Source organism: Physcomitrium patens, chromosome 7, assembly GCF_059467195.1.
Source record: "Physcomitrium patens ecotype Gransden chromosome 7, ASM5946719v1, whole genome shotgun sequence".
Taxonomy (NCBI): domain Eukaryota; kingdom Viridiplantae; phylum Streptophyta; class Bryopsida; order Funariales; family Funariaceae; genus Physcomitrium; species Physcomitrium patens.
In genome coordinates this window covers 10,784,742-10,803,467 of record NC_143416.1, presented here as the reverse complement: position 1 = coordinate 10,803,467, position 18,726 = coordinate 10,784,742, and the positions used below count along the sequence as shown (strand labels likewise).

The window sequence follows — 18,726 nt, the reverse complement described above, 5'->3', positions numbered from 1 at the left end:
TTTATAAACATAATCTCTTAATTGGTCTACCACTCACATATGATCCTTTTTAGAAACTTAAAAATGTTAATTAGTAGGTAGAAGAAGCATCAAAATAAAACTTTACAACTTTTTAGTTAATTATGTAAAAAATAAGATATTTTAGTTGATTTTAATTTGATTTATTTTTATAAAAAATAAGATATTTTAGTTGATTTTAATTTGATTTATTTTTATAAAAAATAAGATATTTTAGTTGATTTTAATTTGATTTATTTTTATAAAAAATAATCCATAGATTTCATTTGATATAAGGAACTTAGATATCTTATAAAAAAAATTAGATATTATTTTGATTTTAATTGGAATATTTTAAGAATTTTCATAATATTTTTTTACGACTTTCGTAAAAAATATTTTTCAACTTTAGAAGGCCAATATGAAGGATTGAAAAAAAAATTAAAATTAAAATTAAAATTAAAAAATTAAAAATTATGATAACCAGTAGCTGGATTAATACCAGTAAGAAGGAATGTGCATATGTTCTATATGGATTTTATCACAAAAAATATAGATAGTTGGATAAGACTTAGGTCTTTTGGCCTCTTTAAGATACCTTATAGACAAGTTTTGACAGTTAGTGAGACTTAAACTCTTAAATATTTAAACATGTTATTTTTTAAGTATTATAATTATCAAATTATTTTTATTTTTTATGCACTAACTTATACTATCATAACTTAATCATAATAATATAAATTTACATATTTTTGTATAATTACAAAGAAAAAACTATGTACATAAGGATTTATGTTTTACTTGTATCTTTTTTTTATCAAGTAAAATTTAATAAACAGATTATAATAAGTATTAGAATATGTACATGTTTGATTTTTTTTTCTTATATATATATATATATATATATATTTATATTTATTGCTTAATCTTTTCTTCTTACTTTGTACCACCAATTAAAAATAATTCTTAGTTGAAGCTATCTTATACTTTATGTTGAAATATAAATTATACTTTCATATTTATTTATTTCTATTTATATATATAATATATGCATATATTATACCAAATCAACTTTATTTATGGACTCACTAAAAATAATATATTCATATAGCTATTTTTATTTTTATTTTTTAATAAAATCTTATATATACTATTTAGAAAATCAAATTTAAAATATAACTATTTAATAATTGATATAGTTATTACGACTTTGGTTAATTTAAAATAATTTTATGCTATAAAAGATTACAAAAGTGTGATTAAATAGACTTCTATTTATATTATAATCTAAAAATTATTAAAATGGTTTAAATTTTTTATTAAAACATAATGAGATTTATTAAAATATATTTTAAATATTTTTATAAAAATAAATTTTAAACTTTTACAAGTTATTAAATATTTATTAAAAAATAATTTATTATCAAAAAGATTTTATTCTATTTGGATGTTTTTATTATAAGCATATATAATTATCTAAATAAGAAGTATTAAGTAGAAGATAAATTTTGGTTAATTTTGATAATATCTCATAGAAGACCTTCCTAAAAGCTTTATAGATGCATATTTGACTTTATATGTATTTGTAGGTGATTTGGTAAGTTAAAGGCCAACAAGTTGGCCATGTGTCATACATGTTGTTGACTTGTGGTACAAGTTGGCCATTTGGCACACATACAAGAAACTTGTCTTGCAAGTTAGACATCTATCTTGCAAGTTGAACACATTTTAGAGGTCCCATAAAGCATTACTACATAGTTCATAGTTAAATAGTATATATAGAGACAAGAGTTAAGCCTTCTTCACTCTTGTCAACACCTTTCTTGTCCTTAATATTATTTTAAGAGTCTCTAGTTTTCTTTGGCAATAACCATTCTAATCTAATATTATATTATATTTGAATAATTTTCAACTCTTTTCTTGTAAGAAAGGAATGTATTAATGTTTTGGTTCTTTCTAATTCATGTCTTTGATGGCTTTTAGATATTAAAATCAATCAAATCTACCAAAAAGTAACAGTTGTATTAGGAGAAACTAATGTAACTATTAACTAGTAAAAACTCAGATGAAATAGTTTCATCTAGGTCGTAATACTTTAGAAGAAGGTAGAAGGAGGAGACTAAGGCTTCAAAGTTTCTTTAGAATAATCTTTATACCATTCATGATACTAAATAGAGCTCAAAAATTTGACTTCATAATCAAACTATATTTGAAATAAAAACTTAAGTATTTGATATTTTTTAATATTTTTTATTTCTTACTTATCATATTTTTTAAAAAATAACTAAAAATTATTTTTTTTATCAATATAATTATAAAAAATTTACTAATATAAATTTCTTTTTAATCTTTTAATATTTATTAAATGAAAACCTAATAAATAGAATTTTTTCTAATTTGATATATATATAGTAATTTTATTTTTTATTTTATTTTTTACTATACTTCTAAACTACACCATTAATTATAAGCAACTTTTAAGTAAGACTAACTAATAATTTGAATTGAAGGATGAATTCTATACTTCTACAAAGTCTTTTTGGTAGCTGGTATGTACAAAATTAGAATAGAAGCCCTTTGTCATCTATCTTATCACTTTTTATATTAAGATCTTAATTTAAGAATTTTGAAGTTTTTTTTGTGTATTAAAAATAACATTCTAGTTATTTTTTGCAATATGTATGTATTTCTTTTTTATATAATAACATGCATATAAATCATCTTTATTCAGTCATTTTAGAATATATGTTTCTAATAATTTTTTAATACTAATATATAAAATATTCAACTTTGATCTTTTATCATAACAAGTAGATTTTTTTTTTTAATTTGAAAACATGAAAGTACTTTAGAAGTGGGAAATCATCCATATCTAAATAAATATGGTTTTTGCATATATATCCAAACATGTCTATAAAAAAAATTATATATATATATATATATATATATATATATGTGTGTGTGTGTGTGTGTATCATTTATATAAATTCTTAAGCAAATAGTAGTTATAAAATTTGTAAAATTAAAAAACATCATAACTGAGATATATTTCAAATTATAAAAAGAAATCAAACAAAGAAATAATGTATATTATGCTTAATATACATCATCTTTGCTTATTAATTTAATTCTTACTAATTGTGACAATTCAACACATTATGGTAAATTCTTTAATAATTTAAGCATTTAAGAGACTTATGCAAATACAATTACACCATTCATCAAAACCAAAAGTTTGCATTCACAAATTATATATATATATATATATATATATATATAATCCAAGTTTGAAAAATTCATCAACCATGGTCAACTCTTCATTAAGCTCTAACATGCTAATCATCTAATCTAAGCATAATAATAAACTAACTATGTTGAGGATTTACTCAATATATATAAATACATTTATTTTTATTCACAAATTTCTGAACAACGTGTGCACGTACTTCACAAATTTGATGCATTTTCAGAAAAACATAACAACAAAAGTGGAGAGCGGCAAATCACAACTTCATTTCTCACTGGTGCGACACAAATTATCCAAAGTTATTTAGACCTTCGCACATATACTTGCAGTAATTCTGTGCTGAACGATTCCCCAGGATAATAATTAAACAAGAGAATACTGTCATAATTACAGTGGCTCAGTGCTTGTAAGATTGAGGACAGAATTACTATAATCAATGCTAATACTAAAAGATTATATCCAACAAACTGCTGAAAGATTGAAAAGTGTACATGCCTTCGGTGGCTGAAGATAACAGTGGCACCAAGTAGGAGCCAGTCGTGAGGATACACCTGAGGGTTCCTGGTTAGCCTCGTGAAGTACTTCTACTATTCGTCACCAAGGGTAAGAGGGGTAGCTTATGATGGGAAACAACAGGTATCACGTTTCATCTCCGATATATGTCTAAGTGAAGGGTTGAAATCCATGCATTTTGTTTGGGTGGGACCTGCTTCTACGCAAGCGAACAGGATATAGTGCATCGAAATAAGCTCCGCCGGTACTACTTTGGCAAAGGTGAAAACAGTAACAACTGTGTAAACTCGAGCAGCTAGCTGAAAATAGAGATGCCTATTGAAGTTGTTTCCATATTCAGTTGACTGGCTTCAAGTCAGTGGATTGAGAACTCGAATTTAGGAGACCAATATACGCCTGCATTAATTTTGCTCCGCTAGGATGTACTATTAAGTGCCTCACAAGCTGGAACCGCAACGTATTAGGAGCGATCACGAAAGTAGCAAGAGCGAACCAAATAAGGTCTACTGATGAGAGCTTGGAGCCAAGAAATCCTTTCCACAACCTGTCATAGAGAAAAGCAACATTCAGTCTCGTGACACGGTACTTGGAAACCACGATTCTCTAGTGCACGAATTTGTCGTCAACCCAAAACATGGACGTACCATTCAGGAAGCTGAAAAAATGTCACGAAAAAATCCTTGATACCAGGAGTGTCGAGTTGAAGTATAAGCTCTAATCCAAACAGGAAAAAAGCTCGCTGTCTCTTCCTTTCGCCAGACCATAAAACATTCCATGCTGCCAATGTAAATAGAACTATTCAGAACGACAAGATGATACTGCATAGACTCCTCAATGCACAAGGATCAGTGTTCTATTCGTGTATTCGCATGCACAAAGAGTTGCACCTTCATTGTCAGGTTCAAAATGAAGTACTTTAATGAAATGATATAATTTGCTGAACTATTTGTGGGTCTATTACCCACAAGCGACACACATGTACCATGAACCCCAACCTTACTTCCCCGCTCTACTCTTAGGTTCTTCGGATTGAGATAATGTTTTGACCGAGTTGTTAATTCGGACTCGTTCTGGTGACATATCAACAGGGTTAAATGGCTACTGTCGACCACCTGAATAAGTTGATCCATTGGAGTGTATGCAATGGATTAAGTCGCGCTTGAACACTCACGCAGTAACTCGACTATCACCTCCCGAAAGACTCAGTAGATTAGGAGGTACATACTGTTCGAAATATGATAGGTGCACATGGTAAAAGCGCATCATACCTTCTAGAGCAGCTTGCTGAGAATTGAAGGTGCCAGACCTGCCGCCTGAGAGTCTAAGTGCCCTAGCAATGGCTGCGGCATAGGATGGAGCCTCTGACAGAGAGCGGACTACTGAGTAACCTGCGTTCTTCCGCAGAATTGAAGATTAGTGACTTCACAAGATATTTGGATTTTTCAATATTAACCCCAAACACAAGATGTCCACAAGTACATAAATTGAGACCTTGGAGAGTGGTATAGGACCTCTTGTAGACAAGGTACAGAGACGTACCACTTACCAGTGGCCGGGTGAACCATACTTGCGGCTGCACCAAAACCCAATTGTCTTTGCGATGTCACCGGTAAGGTACTTCCCACTGGAATATATGACCATTCCTGCACGGCAAGACATCAATAAAAACCACTGCCTCGTCAAAAAAGGGTCCAGCTTGCATGTAATCTGTAACATGATCGTCCCCAAGACTCTTTTCGGAGTAAAGAGCTCAAATTTAAGGTCATACTGATTGTGACGATGTGTTGTGTTGAGGCTAATATTTACCTCTTCGTATATGTGTAGCACTTTTATGCCCATTTTCTTAAAACGCTCTTGTAGCCTTTCCCTAAGAACACTGAAGGGCATGGTTGGTCTTGCCGCAAGACATGTTTCCTGGTGAATTCATTTCAACAGATTCCGTTCAGATGCATACAAATAAATCCGAAAGTAAGCATATTTTTCATTTCAGGCAGAGGAGGTCGAGTGGATTCATGGTCTCGAGCAGGTCTAGGATACCTCGAAGAAGACACGGGTACATGAAATGGGCATTGCGTACAAGAATGTTGGAACTTCTTCTGCACTGACACTTCCTTTCTCTCGACCTTTATAATCTCGATAGTCCATAAAAAGCATGAAATCAGGATCGTACGGATAATGTTCAACCTGCACATAGTACAACATTGAGCATATTATAAGTTCATCGGAGCAATAATACAGAACGTAGACCTTGTAGATGTAAACCTCAAAGTCAACAATGAAGCACACCTTGAAAAACAAAGAAGGGTACTGAAGCCAATCGATGCTGCTAACCACGTAATTCTAATATGTAAACTAGGCAGAGGGTACATCATACTCCATAAGTGAGTCTTCATACCTCCACCTCAACTCCGTAAGCAGTTTGCACAACGACTCCTAAACCGCCCGTTTCATACCTCAAGAACCTGCCAGCAGCTGCTCCAGACGCGACTGTAACAAGTCTGACCAACATAAACCACTTCAGATAGAAAACGACCATACAGGACCGATGTACAATTGCAGAAACCAAAGTTGGAAACTCAACACAATCAAGAACAAATGGGGTCATGCTCAAATACAAAGAACATCTTCGCGATCGACAAAGACTTCGGTGAAACCGCTAGAAAATATTGTTCATGCTATCTTCGATCTTTCACCATATACTTAACTTATTGTAAAGAATAGAAATGCTGCATTTGACGTGCACATTTCCATAGTTAGGACATCTAAAAAACTGAAGAGTCAACATCTCTACAATTGCGACTAGAATATGAGTAATACGTATGAAGTAGAGACGATCATACACCAACAAGAAACAGCAATGTCTGACTCCACTAAACATCATAAATAATACCTGCTCTTGATATTTTTTCCATTGGTGCATAGAACGGTACTCAAATCCTCATCGACTTCAAGTATCCTGTCAACTTTAGAATCAACGTATCTAACCCCTCCCTCAGCGCACCTGCAACATTCCAAATCATTGCTTCTTAGTAGTACCGCTGCAAAATTGTCAAAAATGAAATAAATGAGGAGAATGACGATAAACGTCTCAACGCAGAACAATTTCAGACCATCCAAGTAAAATCAAGGAAAAACAAACCTCCTCAGAAGCTCTTCTCTCAGAAGAGTCCGACTCACACGACCATATGCACGCCCTATCATTATAGGCGAGTCCTCTTCAATATACATAGCTGAGTCTTTCCAGGTTTGCTCTATGCAGTCCTCGAGGCCCAATGCTACACAATGAAATGATAATTGTCACAAATAAAATCCAATCAGGACCACAAACCTGAGATGAAGAAAAATTAAATTTAAATGAAAGGAAGAAGTAGAAGAAGAAGAAAAGAAATATAATAGAATGGAACAGCAGCTAGATCAAACTACATTTCGGCGTCATGGACGAAATACCTACGTAACCTTCTCCTGATTCTCTACATTAGCTTACTTAGTCATGGAAATAGGCCATGAGGGAGACTGAAATACAAGTTCTCAGTTTCGAGATTTGTAGCATGCGAGCTCTGATGTTTTCAAACATAACATAGTACGTCATGAAAATATAGAAGGTAATAGCTGTTCACAAGTGTAAAGGGTTCGGTGTGCTCTATGTGCTTTGGAATTGCAGAAGTCTTTATCCTCCAGTTAATTAACTACAGAAGGCATCTAAACAAAGTATGATCGAACCAATTCATAAACTGAACATGAAGATGTAACTTCCAGTTGATGAGAACACTATCATACCAGCAAATTCGTCAGTCCAAACACCATAATTGTTGACGAACGGTAGGTCAGGGCCTACGAGGCCCACATTAAGGCCCTGTTTCGCTGCTTCAGCTGCCAAGCACATTCCAGCAGGACCGCAGCCTACAACTACCAAATCTAACGTTTCGTCTCCCAGAAGTTGTAACTGCGACAATCAACGGTGAATCTTAGCTCCCACACGAAAGCGATTGACGTATAGTACTCGCTGCACATATTCACTAAATAGTTCACTCCAATTGTGCACAAATGATACAGTGGAAGTTGTCCGACACCAGGAAGCACAAGTCAGAAGCAGGAAGCGACGAAGGCATCATTTCCTTCGACTATTTACCAACCAAACACACAGAAAGCAAATGAGGCCAGAATCCCCGCATTTACTACGAAACGGTGACGTGAGACCAACACATTAACTAACACGCGCAAGCGCGTGCGGGAACGCACCTTCTCCCCAATCTTGGACTGATCAAAGGACTTGGAGGCCTGCAGCTGCACGAGATCCAACTCTTCTCCACCAGCCTTGATGTAATCCTCTTGGTCCTCCGCCACTCCATCATAAATCCTCGTAGGGACTGTGGTGGAGGCGCACACGGACGGATACCGTTTCCCCCCTCGACGCGTCGGAACCGTCCAGCTGAGGCCATGACACGAGGCTACATCGCTACCCCTGCGCAGCGGCAAACGCAACCAATTGCAACCCGGACGCTCAAAACCGCGCACTGAAAATTCCCGCCCGACGGCAGAAGATGAACAACGAGAAGAAGAACCACAACAAAGATGTGATACAGCGCCTGCACCCGCGCGCCCCATCACGTGCATACTGCAGTTGTGTGCACCATAACCAAGCCCCGCATTCATTCAACGCTGCACATAACCAAAGTGCACAGGCTCCTCTTCCACGCTTTCAATCTCGCCCGAGTTTACCGAATCGCGCTACGGCGTGGCGATTGCGAACCTTGAGGACTCAAAGGCACAGCGAGGCGCGAGAAGGCAGAGGGCGAAGTGGAGGTTCGAGAGGAAGAGCGACATAGCACAAGAAAACAAACATAGCCAAGAGTGTCCACGATAATCCTCTTTAGCCAGTGAAAGATGAGAAGCTGGATCACGGTGGGCCCATGGCCGTAACTCGGCTCTCGTGGCACTAGGCCCGCTTTGAACACGGTGACCGAGGGATGAACCCATCGACGAGGCCGCCTTTTGGATGAACACCCCTAAGACATTCGTACCGCGAAGTCGTTTCTTATTAAATCTCTTGATTCGATTTCGTTTATCGGGTATCTTATGCCCTTTACCATAATATGCTTCCCATTTATGATATGGTGTCTCCAATGTCTTCGATGCTGCATGGATTACAAAAAAATAAGAAAAATGAAGTACAATAAAAATAAAAATAAAAATGCTTCAGCATTTGAAATCCCATTCTCATGAGCCAGCGTTCTGTACAGAATCTTCTTTCATCCGTTGTGAGAACTGATAAATCTCAAGTCAATCTTGGCTGCATGTGAATTTCAATCGAAATATGTTCCGGGAGTAAACTTTAGCTATGGTGGCGGCGTGTGTCGAAAGTGGTATTCTATTTTATGTAGGGCACTATAGCTGTGGTAGTGGCGTGTATAATAGAAATGTTTTGCATCAATGATGGAAGATATATTTTTCAACTGAAAATATAACAAAAATATCATACTTGTATTTCATTTCTACAGTTAATGTATAAATTTTTAAGAACACTATGTTTTCCATTTGTGCTGAGTATTTGAATTTATTAGTTTTTAAGATTTTTTTTTTTTTTGAATGAATGAATGAATGAATGAATGAATGAATGTCAAGATTACAATAATAGTTGTCAAGTGTTTGGTGGTTTGCTTATCCATTCCAATTAAACCAATACAATGTAATATGTGCATGAGAAAACGAAACAAAAAAGAAACAAAAAAAACAAAAAAAAAAACAAAAAAACAAAAAAAACAAAACACAACAAACAAACAAACAAACAAACAAACAAACAATGTCACACTAGCTAATGATACTACCAAATTTTTAGAAATTTTTATTTGCAATTATTCTATACATGTCACACACTCATATTAAGTTGAAATGCTTTACTCAATACAATGTATTTTTTATGTTTATGATTGAAAATTTTAAAAACTAAAAATCTTACCAATATGGATTTTAAAAAGTTTTCAGTAGAAAAGAAAGATAAGGTAAATTTTTATTTCTACGGTGTTAGAAAATACCTGTAGAACAGATCATTTATTTGAGACCCCTTTTTAATTACAATTCCCTTACTAAAAGTAAAATACATGAATTTTTAAGTGGATTTTTTAATAGGTTAAAATATGTCTAAGTAAAATACATAAAATACATTTCATTATTTTTATTTCATGTATTTTTATTTTCATGTAAATTTGTGTAAGTGGAGTTTTTTTTATTAGGTTAAAATATGTCTAAGTGGAGTTTGTTATCACTTAGAAATATTTTAAGGAAAATTTTCAAGATACTTACAAATATGTGTCAAGTACTTTAATAGGAAATAAAACTTTTCTAAGAGTTGTGCAATTTTTATTGTTCTGTATAAATGGGTTATAAATGTAAGTTGAACATTTTAATAATCTGGGGGGGGGGACATTGTAGAGGACAGAAAGAGTTTGAAAGCAAAGCATCAGAAAGGGAAGTCTTAAAAATCTTTACCACTTCACTACATATGTTTTTCAAAGAACTGCTGAGACTTAAGCCAAGTTAGTTAAATGACAAAATTCACAAGAAAAAATGCTAAAAAATAATTTTGGAATAAATAAAATAAAGTGGCCACAGCAAATTTTAAGGTAAAAATTCTGATAGATCAAATTAAAAATTACAATAGATTTAGATATTTTTTTTAATCATATAAGTAAAAAAGCAAAAATATAGATATATTCTAAGACTCAAAAAACTTGATTTAAAAAAATACATAATTATAAGAAGGATATATATATATATATATATATATATATTGCAATGACTATAATTTAGTTTTAAAAGAAATGATCTTAAACATCTCAAAAAAAAAAAAAAAAACAAAACAAAACAAAACAAAAACAAATTTTTTTATTGTTAAAATTTGAGGAATCTGACTAAGTTAGATTGATATTTAGATAAATCAATTCAAAGGCTCAAAGAGGAATGAATAAGGTGGAATGTGTTCACTAAATTATTAATTGGATCCATTTCAGAAGGTAGTTTTTAAAAACAAATTTATAAGTTAATTCAAAAATTGCTTAAAAATCAAATATTTAAGCCGGATCTTATTAGAATTCTTACAAAAGTTAGAAATTTGACCAAAAGAGTCTAACATACATTGGAAACATCCAACCTATTTAAAAATTGGATCTCTAGTTTAGATCAAATTAGAACAAGGTAATAAAATAGTCTCTTAGAAAAAGACAACTAGTTGCCATAACTATTTAGGAGTACTATAATTGTACAACAAGATGGTGTTGAAACAATCATTTTTTATCATTTTTATTGCTTTGCTCTTGAATCTAAAAGTCTATTTGGACTATTTGTACAATACAATGTTTCTATATGTGTTTTGAACTATCTCAGTCTATTATATTTTTTGGTTGAAGATGTGTTATACGCAATCAACTCAAATTGTAGTTGGTGTGGAAATCTTCTTGACATAGATTTTACTTATGATTCACAAACATAGACATAAGAAATTGTGTTGAGTTTACTATTTGCATAATAACATGTAACAAGAATTATAATAATCTAGCCACATTTAAATGTAGTTTATAAGTCTCTCAAACTTAGAGTGGAATTTGACTAAATTTTTGAATTGAAGGACTATGAGTTGATTTATGTCCAAAGTGCCAAAATCCAAATAATAAGGTTTTTTTTTAAAAGAGGCATTGAAATTTAAACTATGGAATGTAAGTTTTTGTACTGACTTTTCCTCTGCTTTGTGAATTTCCAACCTTAGCTATTTTATTAATAATAATTTTCTTAAGTCAAGACAATATCCAACATCAAAATAATCTTTTTTGGTTTTAACCTATATTTAAAAACCAAGACTTTTAAAAGAGGACTTTTCTTTAACAAGCAATGGACCTTGGTAAAGCTTTTGAACCATGGCCTTTCAAAATAGATTTCCACGTATAAAGACATCCTATGATTATATTTTTTATAAGGTTTGAAGGGTACTCAACAAAATAACTAGATTTTAATACCCTAATAAATTATGTATCTATATATATATATATATATCTATACACATATAATTGAATGGGCCATTGCGTGCAACTGAGGGCTTTTTGTGGTTTAGAAGACAAGCCATAAAAGCCAATCGCATTGCCGAGCAGAAAAAGGAGGCAGTCTTATCCCGAAAGCTCGCTACAGACGATGGATTTCTACAGTAGATCAGCACACGAGGTCCAACGACCTCGAATGCTCTTCAACCTCGACAAGTGTGTGAGTGTGTCTCTCTCTTTATATATATATATATATATACACACACTTGCGTTTGTTCAATTGGGAAGGGAAAACGCCCTCGACGAAAACCACACAATGGATCATCAACAGACTGGACTGGACGATGAAGATTCGCAATCCACGAGGAGCCTGCGGATACGCCGCGGCCCTCTGCCGGATCCCACATCATCGCACATACGGCGCTGTCTATTGTGGCCCTGGAAGCACAAAATTTTCCACCCCTACCCTACCCACCTGTTTTTTTTTTATTCACCCCTACACCGCCCACCTGTTTATTTATCCACCCCTACCTCACCCACCTGTTCATTTATTCAGTTTCTAAGGGTGCTGTATACGGTGGGAATGGGAGGTGAAGAGAAAATGAGGAACTTGACTGGGACCAATCCAAATTCAGTGACTTTTGACCTTCTCACCCATTTCTTTGTTAAGTTCATGAAGTGGGTGACGCTGTGGAAATGGTTATGAAAAGAATATGTGAATACTGTTACGGACGAATCCAAGTTCAGTGAATTTAGACCTTCTTCAATTAGACAAGTATGGTAAAAATTAGAAGACTGCTAAAAATATTATGTTGAGAGAGAATGGGTATTATTTAGGTCCAATCGTCGTGCTCTTATTAAAATTCTCCGTATGAAACAGCAATTTCCTCTTTTTCCCACGGAATGTGGCGTTTTTCATGAAGAAAATCAGATTTTTGAAAATTCCTACAAAAGTATATGTCAAATTGATTCCACAAACCTTTATCATTTGATTTTGTATTTTTTTTCCTTTTTCTGGATACCATAAAGTAAAAAATCAAAACAAAAAATATTAAGCACGTACTATATAAATTCATATTTGAAAGACAAAAGGAACAAAAAAATCATGTCATGTATGCATATTTAGCTATATTGGTTTGAAAAGGTTTATTAGTAAATTGAATTAGATATTTCATAGTTCAACACAAATGACTGCAAAAAAGAAAGGCTTTGACAGTAAAATAATTCATAAAAATTGACATATTCTTTTGAAATAATAAAAACATACATTAAAAAAAAAATTTTAAAGCTATCTTTTCGTAAAAATCAATAATTTTTATAAAAAATAAATATTGAAATGTTAAAAAACAACAATCAAACTACAAATTTTATACATATTTCTTAAAAAATAAAATTACTATTATAAAAATTTGATCAAAGAAGTAGGAATCTATTAAATCTTACATCAAATAAAAAATTATTTGTATTATATTAATTACTTCTCTATTTTTTTTTAAAATATTTAATCATTCAATTCGGTAATTTAAATGCTAAAATTTAATCTGCAATCAAAAAATTTATCAAATTTATCATTAATTTGAATATATTTAGACGTATATATATATATATATATATATATATGCACACATATTAATTTCTATATACTTGCAAAAACTATAGAATCTTTAATCATGTCAATTCTTGCAAAAATACTTCCATCATCTCAACTCCATTCTCCTCAACATTCTTGTTCTTATTTTTAGTCCTAGTCCTTGTTCCCAACCTCCATTCCTAATGTTGTGTAAAAATTAACTTAAAAATATATTATACATGTAATTATTGAAGGATTTGTTCTCATCTTGAAGTTTGATTTGCAATTCACTTAAATTTCAAAATCTTTAATTTAATCATCAAACAAAGTTCAAACTTATGATATACACTTTGTACAACTATGTTCATATATTGACAAATTTTTATCTATAAATTTGGTACAAATTTTATAAAATTTTTAAAAATGTAAATCCTTTTTATTTCTCAAAAACTAGAAAAACTTCAAGACAATCATAATTTTTTTTCAAAAAAAGATGAAAAAAGTAAAAAAGAAAAAAAAAATATTCTAAAAGAAACTAAAGTTGCTATTGCCAAAAGATAAAGAAATTAGAGATTTTTAAAACCAGATTAAAAATAATAAAAGAATTGATAAAAATAAGAAAGGCCTTATTTTTGCTTCTATATATAATATCTAATTAGAAGCTATATGACAATATTCTATAAGACCTCCAACATGTATCCAATTTATACAACATATGTTTAACTTATAGTGCAAGCTTCTCATAAATGTGTTATATATCTAACTTGTTGGCTAAGTTTTCAACCTATGAATCAATTATAAATACATATAAAAACAAAGTCATATCTATAAAACTCATATGAAGCTTATAAGAAGCTTCGCTACAAGATATTATCAAATTTAATCATTTTTATTTATTTCTATCTATTCAAATTATTTATGTAATTATTAAAGTAAATATGGATGTCTATGACAATACTCCCTCTTTTTAAAGATAAGTTCTATAAGTAATAAGCATCACATATTGAAAAAGTCAAAAATACAATAAACTATATTTATCACATATTTTGATCTTTGTTTCTTTTAAAGATAGTAAATAGGTTCTTATAGCTATTGATAGTATTTTATACTAGGGCATAAAAATCAAGTTGGTATTTGATTATTGTTGAGGTTTTCATAATTTTCTTCAAATAAAACATTGAAAATACTATCAAGTGTGATTTCTATCTTTAATAATATTTTTATTTATTGAAAATTTCTTTCAAGATTGTAATATCAAATGCTTTATATATTACTATTTATTTGTAGAAGAACATATTATTTTTGAAAGTCTTTATCTCTATTATGTCATCTTAAAAATTATAACAATCATAATATCTTGTTTGATAATTCAACAAATGATGGTATTTGAGTTGAATTTGTGTCACGAGTTTAGAATACTGATTGGAAATCTAAACAAGAAGCTCAAGAAGAATTGATAAGAACTACATTAATCAGATGAGTACAAGAACAACTCTAGAGAGGTGAGCTAGAGCTCCAAGAGGTGTGTTGTCAAGACTGAGGATCCCCTCATTCTTGGCTCCTATATATACTATAAGCTAGGATGCTTTTCAAGTAGCTTCTATAAACTAGGAAGCTTCTCAAGCAACTTCTACGAGCTTGAAAACTTTTCAAGTAGCTTCTACAAACTACAAAGCTTCTCTAGAACCTTCTAAAATCTTCTACAACTTCCTAGTGTATATCCTTGACATCACTCCTGTTACGAGTCAATACGAACGTAAGAAGTTGAAAATTTGTCGCATAGTGTCTGCAATATATTCCAATTGTTGTTTGCACGGTAAGTAGTTCATTGGTCCTTGTAATCAACAATAGTATCCTATGCCTTTGATTTTCGACCAAGCATGAACTTCCATATCTTCATTGTGAAAATGCCCTGCAAACACTCCTTTAAGAAGATCACTATAGTCAAGTTCTACCTCAAACACAATCATTAGAGACATGTTACTAGATATCCTCTGTCAACTTCGTAGTATAAGCGGTTCTTCATCTCGGGGTCGTCTTTATGAGATACTAGGTTGAGAGGATATGACTGGTATGGTATCTATCTCTTGGCTATCCATATCAGATTGAAAAAATAAGCACTAAACATGGAAGAATGGACTCAGGTTACAAATATATAGTCTCTAACTGTGTCTTTTAGAGGTTCTTTCTCCTCCTTCTTTGTAAAGGCGAGGATTAAGAGGCTTCAAGGAGAAGAGACTTCACGGAAAATTTTTCATCGAAAGGGCTTAGGATTCTGAAGATAGCGTCGATGAAACTCATGTATCTTTTGTAATGTATTGATAAGATTTTTTACTGATTCCCATATGTGCTTATTGATATCATAGTCGCTCCAATGCACTAAGTACTCCAATTTCTCCTACTTATGCTGTAAATCTAGTACCTTTTCCACCTCGTATTCCTCATGGTTTTCAATTTCAATACTAGGTGGCAGACATTGCACTCTTCCAAGAAAAGATGACTCTTGATAAGGCTCCAACAAAAAAACATGAAAGACTGGGTATAACTTCATAACAGCCGGTAATCCCAGACAATATGCCACTGGATTGATTCGCTTCTTGATGACAAATGGTCTCAATCTCTGGTAGTCCAACTTATCACATGGCCGCTTGATTTTGATATTCCGTCGAAGCAGCCATACTTTATCTCCAATTTTGAAAGTAAGTGCCTGCTTTTGAAATTTATCTGCGGATGCCTTGAAAGCTTCTTAGGCAGTTTGCAAGTGAAGCTTCAATGTAGTTTGAAGCTCCGATAGTTGTTTCACAAATCCTTCAGCTGTCGGATTGTTATTGGTTGACGGACTCAACAAATCAACCTTTGGATGATACCCATAGTTGAAAAAGAATGGTGCTTGTTGAGTGGATGCATGAAGGTTGTTGTTATATGTAAACTCGGCTAAGAATAGATATGTAGTCCAATCATCTTGCTTATAGTTGATGCTGCATAGTAAATACTGCTCCAAGATTTGATTCACGCATTCCGTTTGGCTGTCAGTTTGAGGATAGAAAGCCGAAGAAAGCTTGATATCTATCTTTAATATCTCAAAGAGAGATCTCCAAAACTTTGATACAAATTGGTTTCCTCAATCCGACATGATATCATCTGATAAACCATGATATCGATACACTCTATCAAAGAAGAGCCTTGCTGTGTCTTTGCTTGACGATGTTTTCTTCCAAGGGACAAAGTGTGCCATCTTTGTAAGCTGATCTACCACAATAAAGATGTTGTCAAATGAATTTGATGGCGACAGGTTTGTAATGAAGTCCATAGAAACTAAAGACCATGGCCGATATGAAATAGGCAATTGCTGAAAAAGACCATAAGGACAATGCTGAGGGTTTTTGGATCTTGAATAAATGTTATAGGAGAGGACAAAATCCTTGATATCCTTCTACATTTGGAGCCACTAGAAATCTCAGAAAATAAGTTTCAAGATCTTATTGAATCCAAAATGTCCTGCAGCTGAAAAGTCATGTCGAGTTGGAGAACTCGGAGTCATGTTGGTCCCTTTGGAATATACAACCGCTCTTCAAAGTATAAAAGATCTCCTTCTACCTTGAACTTGTTATTATTAACATGTTGCATGATATTGAGGACTACAAAATCTCTAATAGTTGCAATACATACCAGGTTGAAGAAGTCAGCATTAATTGGCATTGTAGCAGAGCAAAGCCTGAATTATTTCAACTTCAACAATGTTGTATACTGTTGATCAAATGTTGCTTCTCTAGCCTTTGGCGCTAGATATGATCTCCTTGATAATGCATCGGATAGTCGTTGTTACTTCCTAGGCCAATAAGTAATAACAAAATCAAACTTGAATAGCAACATATTCTATTGAGCTTGATGACGATTCAGAACCCAAGCCGACATGAAGTACTCCAAATTCTTGTGATCTGTATATATAGTCACCGGATGCGCAGCTCCTTCGAGAAAGTGGCGCCACTCTTGGAAAGAATCTATTATTGCAAGAAGTTCTTTATTGTAGATCTCAAAGTTGATCCTAGCAACAGAAAACTTTCGAGAATAGAACACAATTGAATGAAGCTTCTCGTCTGCGTCTATCTACAAAAGTATAACTTTTAGAGCAAAATCTAAAGCATTGGTCTGTAAATAGAAGGCCTTTACAAAGTCCGAATGTACCAAGATTGGAGCCATAGTAAATATCATCTTAAGATCTTGGAATGCTTTTTTCGCTAGAGGTCTCTATTCGAGCTTGTCTTTATATGTCAACCGAGTGAGCGGAGCAGCAACTTGAGAATAATTCTTGATGAAGGTCCAATCGAAGTTAGCAAAGCCGAGAAAGCATTGTACATCCCTAATCGTCTTTGGAACTTTCTATGATACGATTGCTTCCACCTTCTTAGGATCCATCTTCAAGCCTTCTGTAGTTGCAATGAATCCCAAAAATTCCATCTCAGTTTGGTTAAACAAGTATTTCTCCAACTTGGCATAAAGTCCTCACTCACGAAGTTTTTCAAGGACTAGACGAATTTATTTCTCATGCTCTTCTACGTTCTTAGAAAATATCAAAATATCATCTAGATAGATGCCAACAAAATTGTCAAGGTGCTCCCAAAAGTTATCATTCATCATGTGTTGAAAGATCACTGGAACATTGGTAAGATCGAAAGACATGATATTATATTCAAAATGGCCATATCTTGTATGGAAAGTTATCTTCCATTCATCTCCTTCCTTGATTCACATGAGGTTATAAGCTCCCCTTAGATCAATCTTTATAAAGATCCTTGTACACCCAAGTTGCTCTAGAAGACCTCATATCAAGGGTAATGGATAACAATTTTTCTTTTTCACCTTCTTCAAACCTCAATAATCTATGCACATCCACAGCGAGCCATCTTTCTTCTTCACAAATAAGATTGGTGGCCCAGTTGGCAACGTTGAATGATGAATGGAGTTCTTGGCTAGATTCTCATCAATGTACTTCTACAACTTTGCTTACTTCGTCTGCGACAAATTATAGATTGGGACAAAAGGTGGTTCTGCTCCTTCCTACAAGTCTATGGCTTAATCGTATGGTCAATGCTTTGATAGCATGTCGGCATTCTTCTTTTGAAACACGTCTTCAAAATCCTTATATTGCTTCAATATATTTGCTGTCGAAATCTTCTCTCTGCTAGTTGGAGTCACATAAATGACAAACGGTGTACCTTCTTTAGATGATGTTACAAATGCTCTTGCTTGAATAAATAAGAATTTCTTGATTTGAGATCTTCTAATAGGCTTACTCTCAGCATGTTCTATAAGAAATGTCATCCTTTATAACCTCCAATCTATGGATGGGTTATGCATTTCTAACGAAGAAA

The 18,726-nt window shown here is 32.8% G+C and overlaps 1 protein-coding gene across 1 annotated transcript; it reads right to left on the bottom strand.

Moving 5' to 3' along the window:
• Positions 1-3,486: 3,486 nt before the first annotated feature.
• LOC112284858 (lycopene epsilon cyclase, chloroplastic) lies at positions 3,487-8,545 on the bottom strand. Its single transcript, XM_024525175.3, has 11 exons — positions 7,997-8,545; positions 7,535-7,700; positions 6,897-7,032; positions 6,648-6,758; positions 6,153-6,255; positions 5,795-5,941; positions 5,564-5,671; positions 5,304-5,400; positions 5,026-5,145; positions 4,402-4,534; positions 3,487-4,301 (listed from the first exon to the last, which is right to left on the bottom strand). The coding sequence occupies exons 1-11, from the start codon at positions 8,408-8,410 to the stop codon at positions 4,094-4,096; spliced, it is 1,743 nt and encodes a 580-aa protein (XP_024380943.1). The 5' UTR covers positions 8,411-8,545; the 3' UTR covers positions 3,487-4,093.
• Positions 8,546-18,726: the final 10,181 nt, after the last annotated feature.